Genomic DNA, 25,413 nt, shown 5'->3' on the forward strand with positions numbered 1-25,413 from the left:
CTTTCTTTACCTAAAGCCATTTGGCATTGGCAGAGAGCATTTGGTCAACTTTGGATGGACACAATCAGCTTCATTTCCTTTGCAAACATGGAACCATTTAGGGGAACTAAACTGGCTTTGATTTAGTGCCAACAAAATGCTAAAAAATATGTCCCAAATTACCTGCAGGTTACATAATGGCTCCATACTATTGTTCTTAAACCAGGTCTCAGTATCTTTGGCAGTGTGGGGATGTTTCAACTCCTACTGGAAAAGGAAACCAGCCTCTTTATGCAGCTTGTCAGAAGAGGAAAGCATGAAGTTTCTATAACTTCCTGGAAGACGTATATGCTCAATAAAACACATTGGACTGAAAACATCTCCGATCTTGTGCCTCAGCCCTCTCTCTCCAGACTCTGTGACTTTGATTTCCAAATAAAATGCCAATTGTACTTTTATCAGAAGAGAGAGAGAAGGGATGATGTGTGACGGGGCAATGTTAGGAAATTTGATGTTTAATTGGTTTCATCACGAGCAGAAGATGACGAGCTGCTTATCCACATTTTCACTGACAGCTTAGAAACAGAATGCTGAGATTAGCTTCACCTGTCTGCTTATTAACTTATATTTTTTCTTATATTTCATGATTTCTTGCATTGCTGGTAGAAAAAAAAATATTAGAGTAGGAGTTGGATTATAAAATAATTTTCATGTAACTCTAAAATAGCCATTGAATGGAATATGTTTTAGACAAAGGTTGAGTCAAAGGTTTTACTCTTCTTTTGATTTTTGCTTCTTTTTTATTTTTTTGCTGTTTTTTGGTCATTTTAAAAATGCCATCAAAAAATCTTAAGCATCAGAAAATTATATTGATGACAAATTCTCTTGCAAAAATGGAGAATAATTGAAACAAAGTGTTTTGCTGGTGTAGGATTTCTGGTGTATATGTTTCCAAGCAAATGTAGTAAAATCCAACATTACCTGTGAAACCGCCATTGAACATTCCCAGCATTATTGTGCCACATTAAGCTGCTTTTGTTTGTTTGAGAGTGTGCACCAAGAGGCTTCTTTGAGAAAGGAAGTCTGTGTTCAGTTCTTCTAATAAATTCAAAAACATAAATTAGATGTGTTGCAGTTTGCATTAAAAGCTGCTGGATGTGTAATTAGTCCAATTCAGAAACAACCACTGGACGTTGTTCAAAGAGGTTCAACCAAGTGAGAACTTTTCTTCGTTCAAAGTAATCTCTTCTTATTTAGAAGGCAAATACCATGCAAACATCTAACTAACGCCATCCTTTACTCCCCACCCAAAAATGTTGCTGTCTTTTGGATGTGCCTTTGCTGTATTTGATGAGAAGGAAAATCCAAAAATATATTTGTTTTACAGTGTTTTCAGTTACATCAGTGTTGACTAAGGGTTCATTTGTCCTTATGCAGGACTCCAGATTATATCATATCACCCTCCTGTCACCACAGAAACCATATCGAAGAATCATGATTTGTGCATTTAACACAACACGTTTTGAAGTAAAATTGTGAGACTTGACATTGTAGGGATACAGTTCACATGATATTGTAATAATTAATTAATAATTAATAAGGTTTTGGATAGTGTTTTCGAATTAGATAGGTGCACATATTTTTTTTTCTTTGATTATTACATGTAAAATCCAAATATTGTACCGATAAAATGGATTTCTAATACAAATGTATGGTTTACACAATTTGTACAGTGGTCTGCAGAAAGTCATTAAGAACTTTCTGCAGGGAGGCTAGGACACAAAACCTCATTGTCAAAGAAGTTGGCCGCAAACAGAGTCCTGTAGGCAAGAATAATAATGGAAAGTTGAGTGGAAGGAAAAGCCATAGTAGAAAAATAAGTATAATCAGCTGGGATAACTAAATCCTCAACAGAATTGTGAAGCAAAATCCATTCAATAGTTTGGGGCGATAAAAGGCCTGTATACAGCTCAACTCATGAGCTGTAACCCTAACCCTGATGTTGGTCCACTGAGTTTCTATTAAGATCAAAGCCTGTGCAGCTACTGACAAGCAAATCTTACAACACACTTTATGGAGATGCTGATTTGATTTCCCAACAGAACTTGGCACTCACACACATAATTACTAAGCTTTTTTTTTTATCACTGTGCTTGATTGACCAGCAAACTAAAGCTAGTTAAACACATTAGGAAGATAATAATCACCAGAATCAACAATGCAGATGACAAAACCTGAGCTTCCTAAAAAGCTCAGTAGAGCCACAGGTTGACCTCCTCCATATTACGTTCTACTGCCTGGGGAGTATAAGGACGTATTAAATACTGTAAAAGAATAGTAGGCCAAATTTTCTGTATTTAAAAAATCCCTTTCTAATCTGTGTTGTATAAAAAGAAGTTATATAATATTGAAATTTTCCGAGAAAGGGGATTTGAGGTTGGCTTTTTGTTTTATTATCTGTCGGTCATAAATATCCAACAGAAATACATGCTTGAACTATATCAGTGTGTTATTGATCTATACAATATGAGTGACTCTCTTTGAATCAAACTGAGATAAATGAACATTTTCATTCTTGACATCCAAAAGCATAACATGTGACTAAGCTAAAAAGATAAGTAACAGCTATTACCTTTTAGCTCCCCAATGCTCCTCCCTTTATTTATTTATTCTTTTCTGTTATGTCTATGTGGTGATTTATGATTATTTTATGTATTTATTTATTTTTTTGGAGAAGCTATGTAAGTTTCGCGAAATGCATGTAATGTGAAGAAATGTATAATTTTCTGATAAACAAATAATAATAATAATAATAAAACTGAACGGAAGTGCTCTTGCTGGTTTAGGGATCCAAATAAAAGGCGTAGTTCACTCACTGGCTTAGCGTGCATTGTTCATTTTTGTCACTCCCCCACCGACATCTCCCCCACCCCCTTCCCAGGCTCCCGTCCAGCTGCCTCCCCCTGCCATGGAGACGGTTGCTGCCTCCATGTTTTTCTTATCACCATCAGACTGTCTCCTGACTTTTAACATTGAGAAGTGAGCAAAAGCCACCTGTTCTCGGGAATTTTAGCCTGCGCACACACATACAAAAACCTCCCAGGTAAGCGTAACGTTACGCCTCAGGTCATTGGTGCAGCAAGTCACGTGATCTGCCTCTTCCACTCACCTTTGCGCTCGCTCCTCCTCCGAGCGGTCCACTCCGGGCGGTGTCGCGGCTCCAGCAGCCAGTGTCAGGTGTCTGGCAGGTTTTCTCACAAGCTTTGGCTGAACGGAAGTTCCCGCAGGTAGGAGCAGGTACATGTTAGGACGGGGGCAACATTCACTAAACAACTAACGCCGCTCTTATCCACAAGCAAAGAGGTATGTTTGAAAGATTTGTGTTCGTATATTGCTAACATTGATGGGAAGTTTAATAAATACACGTGTGTGCGTTGTGAGAGCAGCTTGTGTGTTTCTGTTTATTCAAGACTTTCCTTGAAGTTAAAACGACTGTGTTCTCGGTCTGCGTCATCGAAAGGCTACAGCCTATTTTACCCTTTTATCTCCTAGCCACCATGAAAGCTAGACCTATAATTAAAGTTTTTCAGATGACATGCTGGCCTCAGAGCTGGGCTGCCTGTCTTCAAGTTATTCCTCTTTATTGCATACTTCAGTAATGACTCTGTAGTTCAGAGTCACTCATGCTTTCCTAAACACCTGACTGAGGCTTTTGTATTAATTAATAATAGATCAATTATGCATTAAGCAAGGAGGACTCCTCCTTTTCTCTGACTTAGTAAGTATCCAAATGTGTAGCTTGTAGTCATAGCAAAAACCTTTGAGGGTGTTATGTCAGCAATGTAGAAATCAAGAGCGTTGAGAACATATATGATTTTGTTTAATTATAAAATCCTGAAGAGTTTACAGGATTATGTAGGCTGTCATCTAGTCAAGCCTTTGCTTGTGTCTCATTCCCCTGCCGAAACAGGGCGACCGCTGTGGACGCTTTCACAACATATGATGCCACTGACTCAGTCAATACTCCTATTGTGAGCTTTTGGCTGGAAAAATGCTGCTCACCTTTGTGGAGTTTTGGAAAATGAAAATGAAGAAAGCTCTGGTCTTGTGATCTGGAGCTGATACGGTGACGCTGAAAAGATTTTTATGGCTCCTGGTAACAAAAATAATCTCCAAAGTGATTGAGATGGCTTTTATTACCTGGAGCAGCCAGAGTTAACTGCAGCAGGGATTTTTAAAAATGAAATATCATTGACCGTCTATACAGTGATGCAGTTGCACGGGCAACTAGAAAATCCCCAAAACTCACAAGAGAAGACAAGGAGCATTAGTAGAACTGAGACCAGAGGATCTGACAAAAGGAGTGGTGATTACTAGAAATGGAAACAGTGCTGTAAACTGAATACAACAGACAAAGACAGCATGTTACAGGAGCACACTAGTTTACCAGAACAAACAATGGATAATAATGATACATAATAATAAAAGAGAACTAATACTATGAATAAATGATGCGTATAAGAATTAAGGAAGTAACAACAGATCTAGGATCCATGTAATTGGGACAGTTTTATATTCTGCTGGTACGATAACCCCAAGTAAAAATAAACCAGGTTCTTGGTAGTACAGTATTTAATATTTTTTTTAAGACGAATGCATAACCTTATCTAATTTCTTTTACTTGAAGTAGGAAGGCAACCATTTTAAAATCAGTGTGATTAGTACTCGTATCACAAAGGACTGTTTGGAGCACAGTAATTGTTGCCCAATGTATTCCAAGTATTTTGAACTTGTATTTTTAAGGCTATCATAATAATTACCCAGTTGTACAGAGTCTCATGGCAGCAGATGGTCATTGTGGATGTAAACAAAAACAAAGTTAATAAAGGTATCATAAGAAAATAGGGTGGTATTTTATGGAAATATACAGATCCAGTTTTAGTTCATTCAAATTGATAAAATCTGCCCTAGTGGGTGTGTCTGTTAGTCTTCTACCTCTCTGACGATTTAATTATTTTGTGATATGGCATCTTTCTGTTACAGGTAATACAAAGATGCCACACTTCCAAAAATCTAAAGTATCACTTTAAGCAAAAGATAAATAATAATAATAGAATGCTATCAAATTGCAGCTAAAATTAGTTTTCAAGCACTCATCGCACAGAGTTGTATGCCTTTCTGCTGTTCTGCTCTTCATAGTGTAAAACAAACAGTTATTAGCTTGTTAATTAGTAAGGCTATCTGCTCAGGTTGCCACCCTGCATTCAGCTGCTTAAGACAAGTTTTTCTGGCCTTGGTCTCAATGATCAGAGTGTCTAAGACCTTGTATGTAAACCACAGCTTTGCATCAGTTTTACGTCTTAATTTGCTTAATTTATTTATTTTTTTAAATCAAAAGATTAAGGCTGTTTTTGCATGCCTTAAAAGCATGACCCTATCTTACTCCTAACTGCTTTCTATTAACGTGGAGAAAACAAAGGATCTGCACTAATAATTCACTCCATGAGTATCTGGAAGGACAGGTCGGACACATATTTACCTCGTCTCATTCATTGCTTCTAAATCCTTAGGCTTTTTAAGATTTAAGTCGAATAGGTGACTTCTCCAGGGTGTGTCTCCTCCTTTGCATGAAGAAAATGACTCCAGGCTTAAAGCAAGATCTGAAGCAAACAGATGAACAGTTGAATGACAACAAAAAGAACCCGATCCAGTGTTCTGGCTTAGTATTGGTATCAGGCAACATACAGGATGACGAAATGAGCCACCCTGCCTTCAGATCTAAAGTTTGTGTCAGTAATAAGTCGCCTTAAGGAATGTAAACATAACATCGTAACGCTCGTTTGTGAATATATGTCGGATTGTGTACCGCCATTATTTATGTTTTGTTCATTTGTGAAACTTAATATAGAAATCAAAACTTTATCTATAGAGTAGATTGAAGTAAACACGAATAAATAGATCAAATTTGGTCTAAAGTAAAAGAAGGACTTTTTATTGACTGTTTTTAAATGAGGGTCAAAGTTCAGTTCAAAGTCCTGAAAGTAGTCAGCATCAGAGTGATGATGTAATCCTCTAGGTGTGCCACGGTGAACATGACCACAGCTGAAGTGATTGTTAAAGTAATACTCTGTAGATGGCAGTGATTTACGAGGCCCTGCTAACATTTTATATACATGTTGAAGCCACAAACATCAATATATTTATTTTTATTAGCATTCTAGGTGTAAATAGACAAACTGCTAAGTAAATAAATCAAACCTTTAAGGTATTAACAGCTCAGGTGTGAATTTGAGCATCTTTGATGGCACGAATACATTTTCAGTGAAGGACACTCAGATCTGTGTTTCAACTAGAAATGTGTTCATGGTTGTGAGTGTTAGTATATATGTACTTTAGTGGTTGAATGTGGCTGTAGTGTAAAATGCTTTGAGTGGTCAGTATGAAAGACGCTACATAAGTTCTGTCCATTTCCCATTCCAGTGTTTTGGAATATGATGTCACCAGCTCTGCATATACATATATATATATATATATATATATATATATATATATATGTATATATATGTATATATATATGTATATATATATATGTATATATATATATATATATATATATATATATATATATATATATATATATATATATATATATATATATCTGTTTATTTTCTTGCCAAAATAGCTCAAGCTCAGTCAGATTTTACAGGAAGATTCTAAGGTAGACTTTAGTTGTGACTTTGACTAGACCATAATGAGACATGAAGATGCTTTGAAACTATTACATTACAGCTCCGGTTATAGGCTCAAGGTTGTTGTCCTGCTAGAAGGTGAATCTCCGCCTCAGTCTCAAGTCTTTTGCATCCCCTTCCAGTCTGATTATCCTATTTATAGCGGCAATTATTGTCATAATTGACTAATTTTTACCAATAATCATCCCCACAGTGTTACTCCAGCACCATGTTTTACAGCGGAGATGATGTGTATTTACCTGAAATTTATACAGTGGTGGACTTTATTTATTAATTAGGTGACATGTGAAGACATTTGGTTGGTTGGGTTTTATTTTGGGATATTAGAGTAAAAAAGTGGCTAATTTAAGATAAATGTATCCCACACTCCTCAGATTATTAAAAACATTTTTGTAAACTAAGTTTCTTTTTCTTCTCGTTAACTGTTCTCCTCTATGTGTTGGTTCATCACATAAAATCTGTATAAAATAAATTGAAGGTTGTTTGTAATTTGATAAACCGAAATATATCAGGCGGTGTGAAAACTTTTGCAAGCTACAGTAGGTTTAAGGTTTGTAAGATATCCTCTTTGTTTTCTTTTAACCCGTCTGTCCATGAAGAAATTGCTCAAAGGTTCATCATTTGACAAATAAGCCAGATCTAAAAACAAAAGCTTAGTCAAAGGATAATTAAGCGAAAGCGTAATTTTGGGTTCACACTCATCTTCTGTGAAACTGAGTCGCCACTGAGCCGGCCACTTGTTGTGTGAATATACCTACTCTGCTGCTTTCAGTTTGTGTTTTCCCTCTTTGCATTCATGCAACCGGATCTGCAGTACAAGTTCGAACACGTCGACTTGTCTGTTTGCATACACGACTGAATGAGCACAAATATGTGCATTCAGCCGTTTTGTTAGGGAAGTTTTATGTTATAAACTTGCAAATGAATAATCGTAGACAGAAAACAAGCCCGGCACACACCGTGCTGGACTCTTCCATATGGGTGCCTGACGGTCTGATGCAAGAACAGGTTTCAGACTAGTTTTTCCATTTCAGTAGAAACTGCAATCTTGATGACGGAGTGCCAGAAAGATGAACCAACTGTCAACAGATACGGGGGGGGGGAAAAAGGGAGCATCCTGTTTATAATGAATTATTTTTTGTTTGTTTATTTCATACATGTTAGGTGGCTAAGTGTTACTCTCAAATGAATCTTATTTTAGTGATTTTATCCTTCATTATTTTGTGTATATGATTAATGTATATTTGTAACATATTATGTTTTACAGTTTAAGTATTTGATTGCTTTCTTTTCTAAAGGCAGCTGTTTGTGCAAAACAAATGTTGGCAGTTTTGGCTCGAATGCTTTTGTAAAATAAATATTTAGCCTCTATGGCATTTTTATTGTGAATTAAAGGTTAATAAATAAATAGACAAATAAATAAAAAAATACATTCCTTTAAGGGGAAAATAAATTACATCCGTAGATTTGGTGCCTTGGGACATTTTTAACATTTTGTTATGACCAGACACTTCAATGTTTTAATCGGGTTTTATGTGATATAACAACATAAAGTTCTGCATTAATATGAAGTGAAAGGAAAACTATGGTTTTAAAAAATTCTGCGCATGAATTATGTAGATTCACATGCATTTTCTTTTACAGTGAAACCCCTAAATAAAATCCAGTGCACCAAGTTTTCCTCAGAATCCACCTAATTAGTAATAGAATAACAACTTAAATTTAGCTGGTCTGTCAAGTTCTAACGTGACACATTGTGAAAAAGTTAAAGGGATGTAATGAATGCTTTTGCAGGTACATGTATCATATCACATTGCATTGTTTTGTATGAGTTGCCCCTGCATCACATGGTGTATTGCTTTGGATTTGTTTCACATCATATCAAATAGCATCACAGACTATCTTGTGATATCGCCAGACTCTCACGATCATATTGTGTCACAGTTCGCCTCAAACACTGTGAATCATTTCGCTTTCTAACAATCCTGTCCTAACACTACTTAACATTATTCTTCAACAAATACGAGGCATTAATAATTACATAAGATCATCTTTTTTGTTTGCTGCTTTTGTTTTCTTTTCTCTATCTCCCAAAGCCTTTTCCTGGTTGTGGTATAAAACAAAGAAATATATTTGTAGAAGTAGATTACTAAGAAATATGTTCAAATATCTACTGAATGTATTTGTGGCTTTTATTTTTTCTCGCTTCAGGTTGATAGCCATGGAGAACGGCTCATTTGTTCGGGGCTCCAAGGTGACGCAGTCCTTGCGTGTCACTGCCAAGGAGCTGTCGCTCGGTGGGCGAGGGAAAAGCAGTGGCATTGCAAAAATATTCTCCAAGTGGGTAACATTTTAGCAAAGTTTGGTAGGAATTTCTACTTTTAGCAGCTGCCTTTAATACAGATAGAGGTTAAAGTAAATTTTAGGACATGTTAAACATGATTGAATAGTTTATGATATCCTCTTGCTTTTACAAATGTAAAATCTCAAATGTTTTTGTTTATTTTTCGGGTACATCTGAAATTATGATCAGACCTCTGAATGTGTAACGTATAAATCTCTTGAGCTGCCTGAATAAATTGTTTTCAGGATTCAAATCCAACCATTCCAACACAAAAGCTAAGATTGGCAAACATGATCTATTATGCTGAATTTGGGTAACTTGCAAGCACTCACCAATTTTAGCTCTCACCATTTTACATAATTATCCCCCTTTTAACAAGGTTTCATTGAACTTAATTCTATATTACCTCTAAAACCTTTTTGCTCTTATGAAATTTGTTTCTATTTCTTGTGGTTCTGATACGAGCTTGGGTCTGTTGACTCAAATGAAATATGACCAATTATTGCCAACTAAAACCATATTTCTTCACTGTAAATTATAAGTGGACAATAGAGAATTACATCATACCACTCAAGCATGTAAAGACCAAACCTTTCTGGGTATAAAATGGTGACTATGCAAAATGACCAGAAGCCACTCCCACCAGGAGAAGCCTGAAAAGCAAGGGATGAAGCGACAGCCCTCCAAAAACACCATGGTTACCTGTAGTTTACTCAAGACCATGTGGGCAAGTGGGAAGGTTGTTTAAACATGTTTGGTAGATGATGACATATTATTGTGTAAGTGGGAAGGGTTCTGTTTGGAGAAATGATAGCGCAGATTTCCGGATTAAGACAGTTATCATGGTGGAGGCTGGACTCACATGAATGTAGTTTTGTGTACATGGACTGGCTCCACCAAGGAGTTGAGATTAATTCCAGTCAATGTGAGAGAATAATGTGTAGAAACTATCCATAAGAGTATTTTTTCCTGTGTCCTTTATATGGCTAGGAAAACTTGTTTAATCATTGAAGTATCTAAGCACCGGCGTCTGTTTCCAGAATGTCATCATATAACATTAAAATAAGCAAATGAACAGTTTTTTTTGTATACGTTGTAACTTAAAGCCTCCGAATGTTTTAAAACATAAAATGTGTGTATGCTCTGCATTGTTGTGAGTCAGTAGAGGTCAGCGTTGTTTCCTTGCCCTGCAGGTACCAGAAGAATGCCGAGAAATCCAATGCAGAAAAGAAAGGCGTGAGTATTCCTCTTAAAGATGGATCATATTGAACAGTGACATTTATGTAAAATTATGTGGTGCTAAGAAAACATTCACAGATCTTTGCAAAAATAATTCACATCCGCCAGTCCTGCAGATATTGTTGCTTTAGTGTATTTTATTGGGCGTTTATGTGAAACACCAACACAAAGTTACTGTTTTTTTCTGAAAAACGTTATGTCCATTTCTGTTCAGCCTCTCTGATCCCAAACTTTGTAGAAACACCCCATCCTTTGCGGTTACAGCTGCAAATCTTCTGAGTTATGTTTCTACAATCTTTGCAAATTTGGATACCAACAGTTTTGCCCATTTGTCTTTCTAAAATGCCACAAGCTCACTCAGTCAGATTGGATAGAGAAGATCTGTGAACATCGTTTTTAAGATTCTCAATCAGATTTAGGTTTAGACTGTGGGCTTTTCTAAGACACGGCTGCTTAGATTCATGCCCTTTCAGTGGAGCTTTGGCTGCATGTTCAGAGTCTTCCTGTCCTGCTGGAAGGTGAACCTATGCAGGCCCTTTGCTGACGTTTGGACACTATTAAGTAAGTGGCTCTTCTTGACTGTACAAGAGTTTATTTATAGTCATCAGCGTAAAGGGAGCTGAATAAAAATGGAGGTCACATATTTCAGAATTGTATTTGTTTAAAAAAGTTGAAAACCATGCATATCCTGAACTTGTTGGTTCAGGATACGGTTGGTCAAGTCCAGCAATATACATCTAAAAACTTGACAACTTTTAGATGCATCCTTGCTCAAAAACACCTGAATTAAATGAGTTGCTCGTTATGAAGCCTCTGCAAAGCTAAAAATATGCTGGTGAGTGAACTTGGGCAACACTGCGACATACAACCCCAGTAAAATGCAGTAAAGTTTTAATTTCTTGGAACAACGGGTGAAGCTCTAGAGGTGTGAATGTTTTTACGAGGCACTGTAGAAACCTAATCCTTCGTTGGAAGACAGGGATTAAGATCTTTCATTTAAAGACTAAACAAACAAGCAGATTAATGTGTAAATTACCATTTATTTTGCCCCTTCCTCCAGAGTGGGGGTTATGCAAACTGTGTGTGTGCTGCTTGTCTCTCTTGATTTCCTCCATTCCACTCATGTGGTGGTAACCTAATTAGAGCTTTAGGAGATGAGGAACACGCACACAAACGCATTGACTCACCATGCCAACACACTGCCTGTCCCAGCTGACCTCTCATTGGCTACTTGTTGCGACAGGCAAGCTATCAAACCCATAATCCTGCTCCAGTGTAATCCCCCACTTGTAAAACTTATTGAGGCTCCACGTGCAGTTTGGCTGCTGTGTCAGAGTGAAAGAGCGGTAAACAAACTTGGACTGAGATCAAATGAGAAACGGATCAGATAACGTCATGAGGAAACACAAGGTACTGTTGTACAGTGTGATTATAGGGTCTGTTTCCCAGCCTGTGTGTCAAGCAGCTATTTGGAGAGACTGTAGGCATCTTCTTTCTTTAATGCTGTGGGTGGTAAAGCCGAAACCTGATATAAACCAAGGTAGCTGCTCAGATGTTACTGTAATGATAGGAGCTGAATTCTCACAAAGCACCGCCAGCTGTAATCTAAACCAATATTTAGTGTGAATCAGTTTAATTATTGTTTTTCAACGTCTTAACATATGTTTGCCTTCCCGATACAATTACATTAAAGTTGAGCGTCAGCTGAATTATTTATGAATAACTCGTGTGGTATGTTGTGTCTGAGCTTAGTTTGAATGAGCACCGTGAAAGACCATCTGTTTGTGTGGTGTGTGTGTGTGTGTGTGTGTGTGTGTGTGTGTGTGTGTGTGTGTGTGTGTGTGTGTGTGTGTGTGTGTGTGTGTGTGTGTGTGTGTGTGTGTGTGTGGGAAGATAGTTGGGGGTTGGGAGTCTTTGTCAACATGTCCAGTAAATACCAAGTCCATCTTTTATTATGTACGGTAATCAAGAGACAGATTGTTATAAAGAATAAGATTTCTGGATTTTATTCTGTTGTGACTTGCAGTAATTTATTAATCCCAAATTAAACTTTATTTGAAGGGGTGTGCATAAGACTGGCATGATACTGTCATGAACATGAAGGAGTCTTCATGAATGTTTACGAATGTTGTCATGTAGTGTCATTTGGTAAATAATGACGCTTTTAATGCGAAATTTAATAGAATTTTGCATTAAAATGGTCATTATTGTCAAAGTAATGCAAAATTTACACTTTTAACGCAACTTTTATTGCAACTTTGCATTAAAAGTGTTTTAATTTTCCAAATGACGCTTCATAACAGCATTCATGAAGACTCTTACATGTTCATGACAGATGTTATGTCATATTTATGACAGTGTCATGTCAGTCTTGTGCACACGCCTTCAAATAAAGTGTTACCATCCAGTTAACCTAGTTCATTACATAAATAAAATGATTTCGTCTTTTAATTATTTATGGGCCTTTCCAACTTGTTGCTTAATGTAAGAAAGGAAAGCTTGAAAGGCAGAAGAACAAAGCCAATATTCAGATTTATTTCTGCTTTGAAGATGATCTACAACCTCAAATTACCCAGTTTAACTAACGATGCACAGCTAAGCCCTAAATTGTTTCTGGCAGGCACATCAGACAGGCATCTCAAAAGACAACAAGATAATATAAAAGTAGTTTCTGTTTCTATATGGGTGTTGAAAGTTATTTTTAATCTTGTCATTATTACATGAATCAAACCCTCATAACTTCTGAGCAGCTCTCTGCGTGTTTCCGCTGGTATTTTGATGAGTTTTCTTTGGCGATGAGCTCGAAGTCTTTCAGGTTGGAAAGCCTCTTTGCCATCACCCTAAACTTCAGCTCCCTACACAGACTCTCTATCAGATACATAGACTTGAGCTATTTCATCCATCCATCCATTTTCTGTTCACCCTTTGTCCCTAATGGGGTCGGGAGGGGTGCTGGTGCCTATCTCCAGCTGCGTTCCGGGCGAGAGGCGGGGTACACCCTGGACAGGTCGCCAGTCTGTCGCAGGGCAACACACAGACATACAGGACAAACAACCATTCACACACACACTCACACCTAGGGAGAATTTAGATAGACCAATCAACTTAACAGCCATGTTTTTGGACTGTGGGAGGAAGCCGGAGTACCCGCAGAGAACCCACGCATGCACAGGGAGAACATGCAAACTCCATGCAGAAAGACCCCGGGCCGGGAATCGAACCCAGGACCTTCTTGCTGCAAGGCAACAGTGCTACCAACTGCGCCACTGTGCAGCCTGAGCTATTTCAAAAATGATAATAATAGTTCCAGGCAGAAGAAACATATTGGTCAAATTAAAATATAATTTTATTCCCCACATAATATTCCTACTTCATTACCAGGAATATGAATCATTTTGGCTGGAAATTCTTCTTTTAGTGATTGTATTTTGGAAAATGGTTTGTCTAAGTCAGGGGTCTGCAACCTTTGTAATCGAAAGCGCTTTGGTGCCCTCTGTCCAGAGAAATAAAAGTTGTTTAGGGCTGAAATGCTACATGATCTTTTGACAAAAAGACTGCTTATAATTTTTGAGAAATATCTGCTTTAGACAATGTGATTTCGCAATTAAAAAAACATATATTTATTTATATTTTTAAGTTTTAAATGAAAGAAAGGATACAGTTTTCTTCTCTGATTTTTGTATAAGAAACAATGAAAAGTCATTTTTTATATATTTATACCTAAAGTCTGTACACTGTGAGCGCTTGAAGAATTATCTTTTAGGCACACAATCTTGTATTATAAAAACTGATTCTGACAAAACACACAGTTTCCAACCCAGTGACAGAAAAAAACTCACGGTCACTTTTACTGTCACCAGTAAAAATCTTACTGGTGGTTTTTGAGTCATTCTTTTGTGGATGTTTACTGCAATTATTCTATCAACAAATCTGAAAACCTACATGTGTTATCAAATCTATATCTAAGTACGTTAGTTGGTTCTTCATTACCAAGTTGCAGACTCCTGGTTTAGTTTCTTGTTTAGCTGTTGAAATGCTAACAAATGCTGTGTGACTGCAGTGAATCTGTATTGACCTTCTGTCTCAAGCTGTGTTCCCAATTAATGCAGTAGGTTTTATTTGAAATTGATATCACATGCTGCCCTGTGGTTCAGACGGAGAACAGATGCACCAAACATGGAGGCTGTTGTCCTTGACACATTTGTCCTCGGTTTGATTTACTGCTTCTCCTTATCTATTTGCCCTTTCTCCTCTCAAGCTACTAATGAGTAAAGGCCACATGTGACAAAAACATTAAGCAAGAATAAAATCTGTTTGAGGAATTTTTTTAAACAACTTTCAAATACACTTTTTTTTTTAGGATTGGTCAACGTGGGGTTATTGGTATTGAGCCTCCTTTACTCTGATACGCTTAAATAAAATCCATCACAACAACTTTTATTCAAAAGTTCCCTTTGACAGAGTTTAACTTCTTCTCTAACAAAGTCCTTAAATAAAATAAAATACGCTGAAGTCTCTGGGTATGTTGTGACAAAATATGATCAATTGAAAGGACTTCTTCTGTTTAAGCTCAAATAATCTTTTTTTTTTCTTTTTAAAAATAAGTTTTTTCACAAGACATGTTGGCATGTGTATAGTAGATTATATGGAAATATGGCTGCTCTAATTCCAGTTATAAAAAGTCTTTTTGTTTACCAAGGTAGATCACGTTTGTGCCTTTTCCATCACTTTTTTTGCTGTTTTGAACACCGTCTCATGTCTGTCTGTCTCTGTGATTCTGTATAACTGCCACTCATTATGTGAAAACTTGCAGCTGCTTTTGAGGATAATTTAAGGCGGAGGTTTCCAATTCCAGGACCAGAGGGCTGGCGTCCTGCATGTTTTATGTGTTCCTGGCTCAGCAGCTGATTTAAAAGCAGTGGGTCATTAACATCAGGCCTCTGCTCAACCTGATGAAAACTTGAAAAGTGTTTAAGCCACTGGGATCTGGTAGCATCACTGACCCTGATCAGTTACCTCAGAGACAGAAATGACCAAAAATACAGAATCCATGATTGTTTTTAAATTTTCTGTTGCGATAAAAGTTTTGATTGAACCTGCAGTCTTTAAAGGTCTTTCAAAATATCCATACCCCTTGGTCTTTCAGTTCTGAACACAAACTTTAACAAACTTGATTAGACTTTATGAGATAGATCAGCACAAGGTAGCAGTTATGAACTGGGGGTGAGAGTAGAGGGAGGTGTTCTGGTCAGATTACCTCTCTGGGTTTCATGGAAGAAGCTTCGTTGGACGGGAATCTAATACTACAGTTCGTCCTCAACACGTTTTCCATATTGGGAAACATGGTGGTGGCTCTATCATGGGAGGGTACAACAAATCTAAACATACATCCAGAGCTACAATGGAAGTTTTTTTATTTTGTTTGTTTAATTACAGTAAGCTTTCATTTACAAATTTAAACTTTTTGTAACTGAACTCAAACACAAATTTCTGGCTTTCAGTTTGGTTTAATAATAAAGAGAACCCCAAGGATCCAGCAGCTTTTCCTCAATCGCAGACATCGGTGCAGCCATTCATTAAAAGTGGCCAATTACAACAAGCCTTTTTGAAAAAGAGTCATTATCCTATATAATAATAATAACATTATTATTAATATTTCTAGATTAATGAAATGGAAAACAATTGAATAAGAGAAATGTGCAAGAAACTATTATGCACAAATCATTTGTAAGTTAATTTTATTAAGATATGTCATGTTTGGGTTTTGTTGAACAGGTTAAAATAGAAAAAAGTCACAATAAACATAGTTTTTGTGCATTACTTTAAAAAAATCTCACTTTTGTGGCAATGAGAGGATTTTTATCAACAATTGAACACCAATTATCAACATGGACTTTGTCTAAACCATGCTGAATGATTTAGTCAAAGTCCAGGTCAAAAATAAACTGAGAATGTATTGTGGTGTTCACAGATCCTCTCTGTTTTGCAAAGACGAATGAGCCAAAATTCAAATCTCTGGTTGTGGACAGATGGTAGAGACTCTTCCTCAGCTTTATTTAGGGGCCTCAGAGTAAAGGTGACTAAGATGCAAACCACACTTTTCTGTATTTATTGCTTATTTATATTTACTTTGTAGAACATTTTGAAAACCAGGTATTTTTTCTATGGTACTTTTACGGCAATGCACTGATCTGTGTTGGTCTGTCTCAAAATATTTGCGGTAATGGCGTGACAAAAACAAATTAAAAAACCACATAATTTCCTAAGGTATTGTAGAGTCATAAGATTGTAGAGCTTAGGAAATGAGCAACTCTTAATTAAATACTGAACTATTTCTTTACCATTTAATTTTCCTCCCTGCTCCTTGCTTTAATTGATCCCTTTTATTCTTTTCACCTGAGTATTCTGTATCTTTCTGGCGAGTCATGCATTAATTTGAGGTTTTGGTAACTTTGTCCACTAACACTTCATCAGAGGAAACAAGAAGTAAAACCAGGGAGCAAAGAGTTAACTTTTCCCAGAGCGTATCATTTCCTGCTCTGGTTTCCTGGGTATTCTGACTCTGTCTCTCACTTTCCTGCTGTTAGAGCGGGGCCGGACCGGCTCTCTCTGGTAGGTCTTGTCTAGCCGCCTGTGTCATGCACAGCTCGACCTTCTGCTGTCTCTCGCCTCCTGAGCCGCGGAGGAAAACCAGCCGCGCCACCTGGACTTTCCTTGCTGTCTAGCTGTAGTGACACCAATCCTGGCTGCTTCTTCTCATTGAAAAAGGTTCCTTCTTCTTTTCTACTTGCTTAAACAAAAAATCGGGAACAATCTCTTCGTGATCCGGTTGTCCATTCAGGCTGGCCTTCCTTGCTTCACAAAGACAGCAGTTGTGCCACTGCTTTTTGTTTTTTTGTCTGGGTTTTGTCACTTGCTGAAATCTCGTCGCGGCGTCCTTTACTGTTTCTATGTATTTATTTTACACATAAGGATTCAGTTCATGTTTGTCATCTTTAATAACTTGTAATTAATTGCAAGGCATATTAAATAGTTTTTTTTGTGGAAATTGTGCAAGGGTGTGGGCAGGAAACGTCATTCTGAAGTCCATTTTGTTTTCTATGATTAACAGAAGTACATATTTTCCTGTCCACATCCTCTTTGCTTATGTGTCACTTCTTTTCTACAATTGAGGAACTTCCTGCCTGCTGAAGTGTGTGGTGCTCCTGCTGAGTTTTCTTTTCCTCACCTGTCACTAAAAGCAGACACTTCAGTGGTAAACAGAGCCGTCGTCTGTGGGGTTTAGGAAAAAAAGTGAAGAGAAAAGCAGCTGAGTTTCCCGTCACAGCTAATAAACCAGCATCTCTGACTTCAGGAGCCACATCTCTGTGCTGGAGCAGCGTTGAGCAGCTGCTCACTTCATCTATTAACTTAGCCAAGTTCAGAATCAGGCATTTCCTTCATTCCACTGCGTTAATCCGAGGCCTTACAGCTGTCTCTCTCCATCAGTTCTCCTTCAACTAAATAGTTCTTGTGACTGAATGTTTTTTTTCTAATTCAGTTAATCTCTCTTGTTTTTCTTGCAGACCACTGATAGCGCTCCATCCTCTCTGCTCGCTGGAAAACTGAATTCTCTGAAGAATCAATTTGAGCAAGCGGTCAACCTAAATCAGGATAAAAAGCCTCCTGTTCTGCCTCCCAGTGGCTCCAGCATTCGCCGCTCACGCTCCGTCCTGACCAGACCCGCTGCCATCCGCGAGGAGCCCGCGCCTGTCAAGAACCAGGACCTGCACGCCGATAAGGGGGATCAGCGCGCAGCCAGGCCAGTGCAGCAGCCACCCGCACCCCCGGCGGGCGACAAGCAGAGAGGGATGGACAGGGATGAGGTCACAGACAGGCGAAAACCTGAGACGATTGAGGAGGAAGCTCCCACCAGCCCACTCGCCACTTTTGAAAAACCCAAAGTTCAGCTGACCGACCTGAAGATGAAGTTTGAGAAGGGAGAAGACGCCGCTGGAAAGGTAAACCTGTTGATTTGTAAAAGTGGCAAAAGTCTAAACTTGATGGCGAGTGCAACATAACTCAGGTTTTTAGCTTGTAGTTAAGGTTACAATCTTGGGGGTTTTTTTTGTTTGTTTTTATAGTCTTGCACAAGTATTCATACTTCTGGAGCTTTTATTTTTCACAAGAATTGTGTGATAAACCAACACAAAACACGTTACATCTGCAAAGTGAAGAAATTAGGATATGTAGTAGTTATTAAAATATGCTGGACATTTGCATTTGATGTTTTCTAGAGTCAGCTTTTACTGCAAAATACATACCTACATAACTATATTGATTACGATGTGTAAATTACAAAGAGTTGGATAATTATTTACATATTATTCATTGATGTATGCTAGTAATGTGTTTTAGAACATAATAAGGTGTCATGTAGAGTTATTAAAAATTTGCAGGTTATGCATGTTTCAACAAATAGACATTAACAAGTATCAATTCATCACAAGTCAAATCATTTTTGTCATGTTTTCCTAATTTTTGAGCATCTTTGGATCTGCTGAATGGTGAACTTCTGCCCCAGCTTCAGGTCTAAAACGTTTTCTCCCAGAATTGCCCTGCATTTAGCAGAAGCTATCCCATAGCATGCTGCTGCCACCACCGTATTTCTCTCTTCATTATCCTGTTTGTTCAAACAAACAAACTCATAAACCTTCACAAAACAGCTGCGTTTATACTAAGATTAAACGACACACAGCCTGACTGCACTCACTAATTAGCACACTGGATCAACACACTTTTTGTTTTTAACATTGCAAATTACTTTCCTTCCACATCATAATTATGCACAGCTTTCTGATAATCTATCACATAAAATTCCAGTAAAACAGATTTATTCTTTTTGTTGTGTCTTGATAAGATGTAGAAAAGAAAAGGTCAAAGGTGAACATTCTTTTGCGAGGTGCTGTCCTGGTGCAAAATGCTCAGGCACATTTCGCTTCACGTCCTTTCAGACGTTTGAAACCGTCCATACTTACTTGTTTCACTCATTTCTGAAGGCCCTTTAGTTCAGTCACCAGTCTCTACCTTCCCCAGTTCCATTCTTTCGCTGCAGCTCTCCTTCTCTTTTTCTCTCTCTCTCTTTTTTTCTCTCTGACCAATAAAACAAGTCTCCCTCTCTTCAGCTCCTGAAACAGAGGAATGCAGACATTCCTTTCCAAGGCCCATCTCAGTCTTCATGGGATCGCCTCAGTAAAGCTGCTGTCTTTATCTTGGCATTGTTAACATATTTAAACCAAGAACCTTCTTTTTTTTTATTTTAGAGTTTTTCCTTCACTCTTTGGGTTTCTTTAGTTAATTCATCCCTGTATTCACGTTTGCTCAGTTTCCCTCTCGTGTTATTATACTTAATCTGTTCTCACATAATCTTTGAAACTATTATTCACATTTATTCATCTCAACATCATTAATAGGAAAGAAACATTTTTTCACCCTGTTCTTAGTAACACGTGGGCTGTTTGAAACGGCTCACACTCCTTGCTTTTTTTGTGTGTGTGTGTGCAGAGAGAAACTATCATTAGTGTCAGAGCCGCGGTGCAATCAGGCACATCCACGCTGTGTTTAGTGAAGGACACACGAACGCTTTCAGATGTTTTGACTGCAGGTCAGACGCATGCAGGTGGCAGCCTTATCAGATCCCAGCTGTCCCAGTTATCATCAGATAAGAGTCAGACATCTGCTACCTGTAACGCTTTTGTTTCTCTTTTCGGATTCAGCACACCATCCGGATGTTGTTTACGGTACCAGGCAAAGGTTTTCGTATGTTTCTGTTTGTTTTGTTTTTTTTACAACAGTAAACGTAAAAGTAATTCAAAGTATTGCGAGCCGGAACAAATGTATAAACCCGAATGATCCATTGATTTGCAGGTTCAATTGCTGCCAAATATTACTTTACTTTTGAGTAGAGTTAATGCTAAACGCACACTCCAATTTTCAGATTTTCATTTCTTAAAGTAAAGTTTTGGTTGTAATGTGACTAAATACAGACTAACTAAAATGGTGATGAACTTTAGTTATTGACACAGAAATTAATGCTAAAAACGTTTTCCAATGTAACTATGTAGCTGATTTTTATTTTGTGCTTTAATGTTACCACTTTATTGTACAAATGTTAGTATATATACTTGGATAAAACATGTAAAAATTCAGGTTCTGGACATGGAAGCTGAACAAATCGAACTCGTTCAAAGAGCGCTTGATGACCTGTGACATGTTTTGTTAAGTTTAATCTGGAAATTGTTTGGGTGGCGTCTCTCGCTATCAACCATTGCAAAACTTTTGAGTAGTGAAGGCAGAGATGAGTAATACTTAAAGTGCTCTCCTCAGCAAATTAAGGAAGGAAAACTAGGCCTGGCTCATACATGCACGTTTAGCTCCACTCCTAAAACCTTGGCCTGTTTTTACTCCTTCAGGTCGGCAGGTCGGCGATTCGCAGCACTTCGTATGAAGACTCAGAACATCCTAAAAGTAAGCAAATTATTTATTTCTACCAGCATTTGTTGTGTTTTTTTTTTTTTTACATCTATCGACCTCAGTTTATGAAGATCCCCACCTCTGCTCCAGGTTCTGCGCTGACCCGCTCTGCGTCCATGAAGGAGAAAAAGGCCAAGTATGAGCTGAGTGTTGCTAAACATAACGCCGGCCTCTCTGTGAGTTCAGCACAAGATACAGTTTAACTCAGTTGAAACAAACAGAAATATTTCTACTGTGTTTTGATTGTTTGAAAAAAATTATATGTGGCTTTCAAGGTTAATGTTCCCCTGATGAAATCTGCTTAACCTCGTCAGCGGATAAAATCATTAAGGACATAAATTAAGGATGAAATCCAGACTGCAGCTTCGTTCTCCTGCGCTGTGAATGCAGACTTGCCTGCAGGTAGCTTCTGTGCAGTGCCAAGAGAACTGTGGTGCAGAAACAGCTGGGGAAAAATCAGCTTTGAGTGTTAGGCAGTGAGCCTCTCTGTATGTTGCTGCAGGGGCCATCATCAGTAGGAAAAGATATGCGGATTGTGTGACTGCCTAAAGTATGCGATGCTAACACACGAACAGCAGTCACCACGCGCTCACCTTCGAGAGTAAATGTCACAAGTGAGTTTTGTCATGTAAAGCAGTAGCGTTGTTCAGTTCAGAGTTTTCTGAGATAGTATGAAAACAAAATTGATCGTAACTGAAATGATTAAATTGATATTGAGAAAAGTAATGAATACATTTTTTAAGGTTTTATTGTCTGTAGTGGCCTTTATTTGATAGCGCATTGACAGGAAGGTGGGTAATGAGAGAAGGGGGAAGACATGCAGCAGAGGTCGCCAGGGGTCGGATGTGGGTTGTGCTTAACTACTGCGCCACCATAGCACACTAGAAATACTCATAAACCACACATTAAAACTGCTTTCATCAAAGAACAATCGGTCATCTTGTACTTTGATCTGACCATCCCGTCTTTTTGAATTGATGTAATAAAACCAGATTTACCAGTTCAGCTTTTGTTTCCATTTATTGTTTGCATTGTTCTCTCTCAGTGTCCAAACTTGGATGATCTTGTCCCTAATACTGTTATTTCTCTCTGTGCTTTCACCAGACCGATCAACCAAAAGGGCCTGCTCTAAGAAAATCTGTATCCATGAGAGTCAAACAGACTCCGGCAGCAGAGTGCAATGGTAACGTTTTCCAGAAACAAATAATGAGGAAACATTGAAAAGGCCTTGAGCAATGCCAGAGCTGATTCTGTGTTTTCTCTCTTTCAGGAGAAGGAACTGAGCAACTCAAAGCAGCCAGGGTGGGGCAACATGACAATCTCACAGCCAGTTACTAAAATCAATTATTCACTCTTTGTTCTTCATGAATGCATTGGATGGTTTTTGTTTTAGCAGAAGTTTCGCCTGCCAGAGACAACAAAATGCGCTGCCTGTCAGAAAACGGTGTATCCTCTGGAGAAAATGGTGGTTGGTGAACACACTTACCACAAAAACTGCTTCGCCTGTTCTCACTGCAACACCAAGCTGAAGTAAGCTGCTGCACTTGGATCTACTGTTATATTTATTCTTGTATGATAATAGAAAAGATTAGTCCAGACTCTTGAATGTGCTTTGCTTCACAATCCCTTAAATTCTGCAGTTCATCATGTTCTGCCACACTTTTTCCTTCCACATAACTTTCCATTTGTGTGCTTAGATGCCAAATGCCCAGTCAGCAGTCATCCACTGATTTCGGTGAATTTATTATTTCTGTTTAACTTAAAGGAAAACTTTGCTTTTGGTCTTATGTAGTGATTTCATTTGAATGAGAAACTGACTTCTAGTTTTATTAGTTATAACAGCAATAACCAAACTGTAACAGAAAAAAATCCTATTTGAATTGAATTACTAAAATTAATCAACTTGTCAATGACATTCACATTTATTACTTACATATATACATAAACATACAGCCATATACATATGACTTGTTTGAAATAAGAAAATAAGAGTAAATGTATTTCTTTCTTGCCAATCTTGTTGCTGTGTCCCTTTCTGTCCTTCCCTCCTTCCTTCTTACCTCTATCATTTTCTTGCTTATTTTCCTTTTTTCGATTCATTTCTTGTCCTTCCCTCTATTTTCTTCATTCCTTGCTTCTTGTATTTTTTCTTTCTTTCTTTCTCTCTCTGGAACAGGGTTTCTTGGAATTCTGGGAGTCTTAACATGAAATGAATTTTATAAGATTTGTGCTCATGTGAAATCTTTGCTGCTCTGTCTCTAGTCTGTGCAACTACGCCTCCCTGCATGGTAAGATCTACTGCAAGCCGCACTACAACCAGCTGTTCAAGGCCAAAGGGAACTACGACGAAGGCTTCGGCCATCGCCCTCATAAGGAGATGTGGGAACCTCGAGACGAGGGAGAGGAAAGTGAGGAACCGCCGAAGCCCAAAGAGCAACCAGTGGAAGCGAAGCGACCAGCTGAGAGTGTGTCCGAGCCGCAGCCAGATCCCAGTGGGGAAACGTCGCCACAGGTCAAGGTCACAGACATGGCCGCCTTGCTGGAGACCCGCACAAAACCGCGGGCCAGCTCCGGAGAGATGCTGCAGGCTGCAGACAAGCCGGCCGAGAAGCGGCGGCTGAAGGTGGCCTGGCCGCCTCCGGCTGGCGAAGACCGCCCTGGACCGCTGAGTCCGTCCTCAGAGGACTTCCCTTCAAACAGATCCCGGAGAGCCAAGTGGCCCCCAGAGGATGAGGTCCAGTCATCCTTCCAGAGCTCAGAGCAGGCTGAGCTGAAGAGCCTGAGGAGGACCACGTCTCTGAAGGAGCGCAGCCGCATGTTCACAGTCGCAGCCAAACCGAAACCAACTCCCACAGCCGCCGCGGGTCCCAGGGAGCCGCGGCGCCCACTCAAATTAGTGCAGGACTGCAGGGCATCGCTGGAGGAGAAACAGTCATCTGAAGACAAACCCGAAGTAAACCACCAACAGGAGGAAAAGGAAGAGCAGAGGAGGAATCAAACGCCAAACGGAGGCGTGAGAACCTCGAAGGAGAAGAATCCGACAGAAGATGAGGAGGAACGGAAGGAGAGAGCGCAGGAGGAGGCTGGGAAGGAGAAGCACTCCTCCCAGGATGTGGGCTTCTGGGAAGACAACAAGGAGGGGAGCGACGCTGAGGATCTGAGCGCCGAGGATATCATCAAGAAGAACCGCTACTACGATGAAGACGACGAGGACTCAACAGTGTAACAGCAGCTTAAACATCCACTTCCAGCAACCAAAAAACCCCACTTTTCGCTCAAAGGTGGTCGACTAATTTAGCTTTACCAGATTTTACTCCTGCAGAAACCAAAACTAGCTATCTGTGAATCAAATCTTTTGTTGCTCTTTTTATGTTTCATTTAGATTTGTAAAAAAATATTTTTACTTTTTTTTTTTATCAATTGCCCTTTGAAAAATGAAGAACAGCATTTAAATTAGTTTTAGTTTTGGCTCTCCGTTTGATTTTAACTCTTGAAAACTTGGTACAGCTCTTGTCTTCGCTCAGGGATCAAACAGCTGGTTGTTGCCCAGTTTTGTCCTTGCCTTCATATTACATTAATACTGCTTCCTTTCACTTTTCTGTTTTAAACTGTTTTTTAAGCTTAAATTTTTTATCTGCTTTAAACGTTTTCTTTGCAGAATACCTGGCTGATGTTCCACATACCGCTTGTGCAATTAGATTTTTTTTTTTTCATTATTGTGTTGCATATTACAAAATTTGCAGTTTTTTGTAAATTCATCTCTTGAAATGAAAACGGACCAAATGAGCTGCCAAAGTTTCGTGATAATTCCTAACATCTCCAGGGGCCTTTTCAAGTTTAAAGGAACATTTGCAAATGTAATCCATTTTGTTTGCAAAACATTTTTAATGTATTTTTATGTACATGTTTGCACAACAATTTGTCTTCTTGTGACTGGAGATCACAACCTGTTTCTGAAACAGAATTAAAATGTGCTACTGAGTCCTTGTTGTGCTTTATCTTCTTTTGAGACTAATTCATAAACTAACTCTAATCAGACTTTAAAATGAACATGGCAAGATTTGAGAATCATTCAGATATTCTCCAATCAGAGTTTGAGGGCAAAATTTCAGTTCCCAGATGTGCGAAGCTGGGTTCTGGTTGGAGGAATCCTCTTGGGTGCCGTGAATGATATTCACAGCAACTGAAGCTCTTGAAGTTCCTGGTAATTTGATCCGAGTCCAACCTCACTAGCAGCAAAACGCTCGACTCCAAACTGCTTCTGATGCAAAATAATGACAATTGGTGAGAACATACTTTAAGACACTTGGTATTATAGATAAAAAGTGGTTTTAAAAAGTACTAAATCGAGGGCTGATAGCGTATTCTCTACCTCATTGCTGCCATAAATGCACAAACCAATTACATTGAGGCATTGCTGGCACCTTCTTGGGCTCTAAAGCCTTTTTGATGAACGTTTTCTAGCAGCTAACAAATTATAAAATATTTAAATCAATGCCTCTTTGCTCTTCTAAGTTATATTGGAATGACAGTGATACGCTGGTATTTCCACACCAATGTAAATCACTAAAATGATCCTAGAAGGCCTTT

The 25,413-nt window shown here is 38.5% G+C and overlaps 1 protein-coding gene across 1 annotated transcript; it reads left to right on the forward strand.

The window, feature by feature from the left end:
* The first annotated feature begins 3,057 nt into the window (after positions 1–3,057).
* Positions 3,058–24,805, forward strand: LOC102235133 (LIM domain and actin-binding protein 1-like). The gene is made up of 10 exons (XM_023325286.1): positions 3,058–3,266; positions 8,940–9,068; positions 10,266–10,308; positions 17,877–18,311; positions 20,763–20,817; positions 20,914–20,999; positions 21,928–22,006; positions 22,094–22,125; positions 22,217–22,353; positions 23,086–24,805. Exons 2-10 carry the CDS (start codon positions 8,950–8,952, stop codon positions 24,047–24,049), a joined length of 1,950 nt encoding a protein of 649 aa, XP_023181054.1. The 5' UTR covers positions 3,058–3,266; positions 8,940–8,949; the 3' UTR covers positions 24,050–24,805.
* Positions 24,806–25,413: the final 608 nt, after the last annotated feature.

Source organism: Xiphophorus maculatus, chromosome 20 (assembly GCF_002775205.1).
Source record: "Xiphophorus maculatus strain JP 163 A chromosome 20, X_maculatus-5.0-male, whole genome shotgun sequence".
NCBI classification, from domain to species: Eukaryota; Metazoa; Chordata; class Actinopteri; order Cyprinodontiformes; family Poeciliidae; genus Xiphophorus; species Xiphophorus maculatus.

Bases quoted from the DNA above. Each gene is read 5' to 3' on its own strand.
- LOC102235133 (XM_023325286.1), top strand. From the start codon at position 8,950: ATGGAGAACGGCTCATTTGTTCGGGGCTCCAAGGTGACGCAGTCCTTG. The intron at 9,069-10,265 runs GTGGGTAACATT...CTTGCCCTGCAG, and splicing joins ATTGCAAAAATATTCTCCAA to GTACCAGAAGAATGCCGAGA. The intron at 22,354-23,085 runs GTAAGCTGCTGC...CTCTGTCTCTAG, and splicing joins CACTGCAACACCAAGCTGAA to TCTGTGCAACTACGCCTCCC.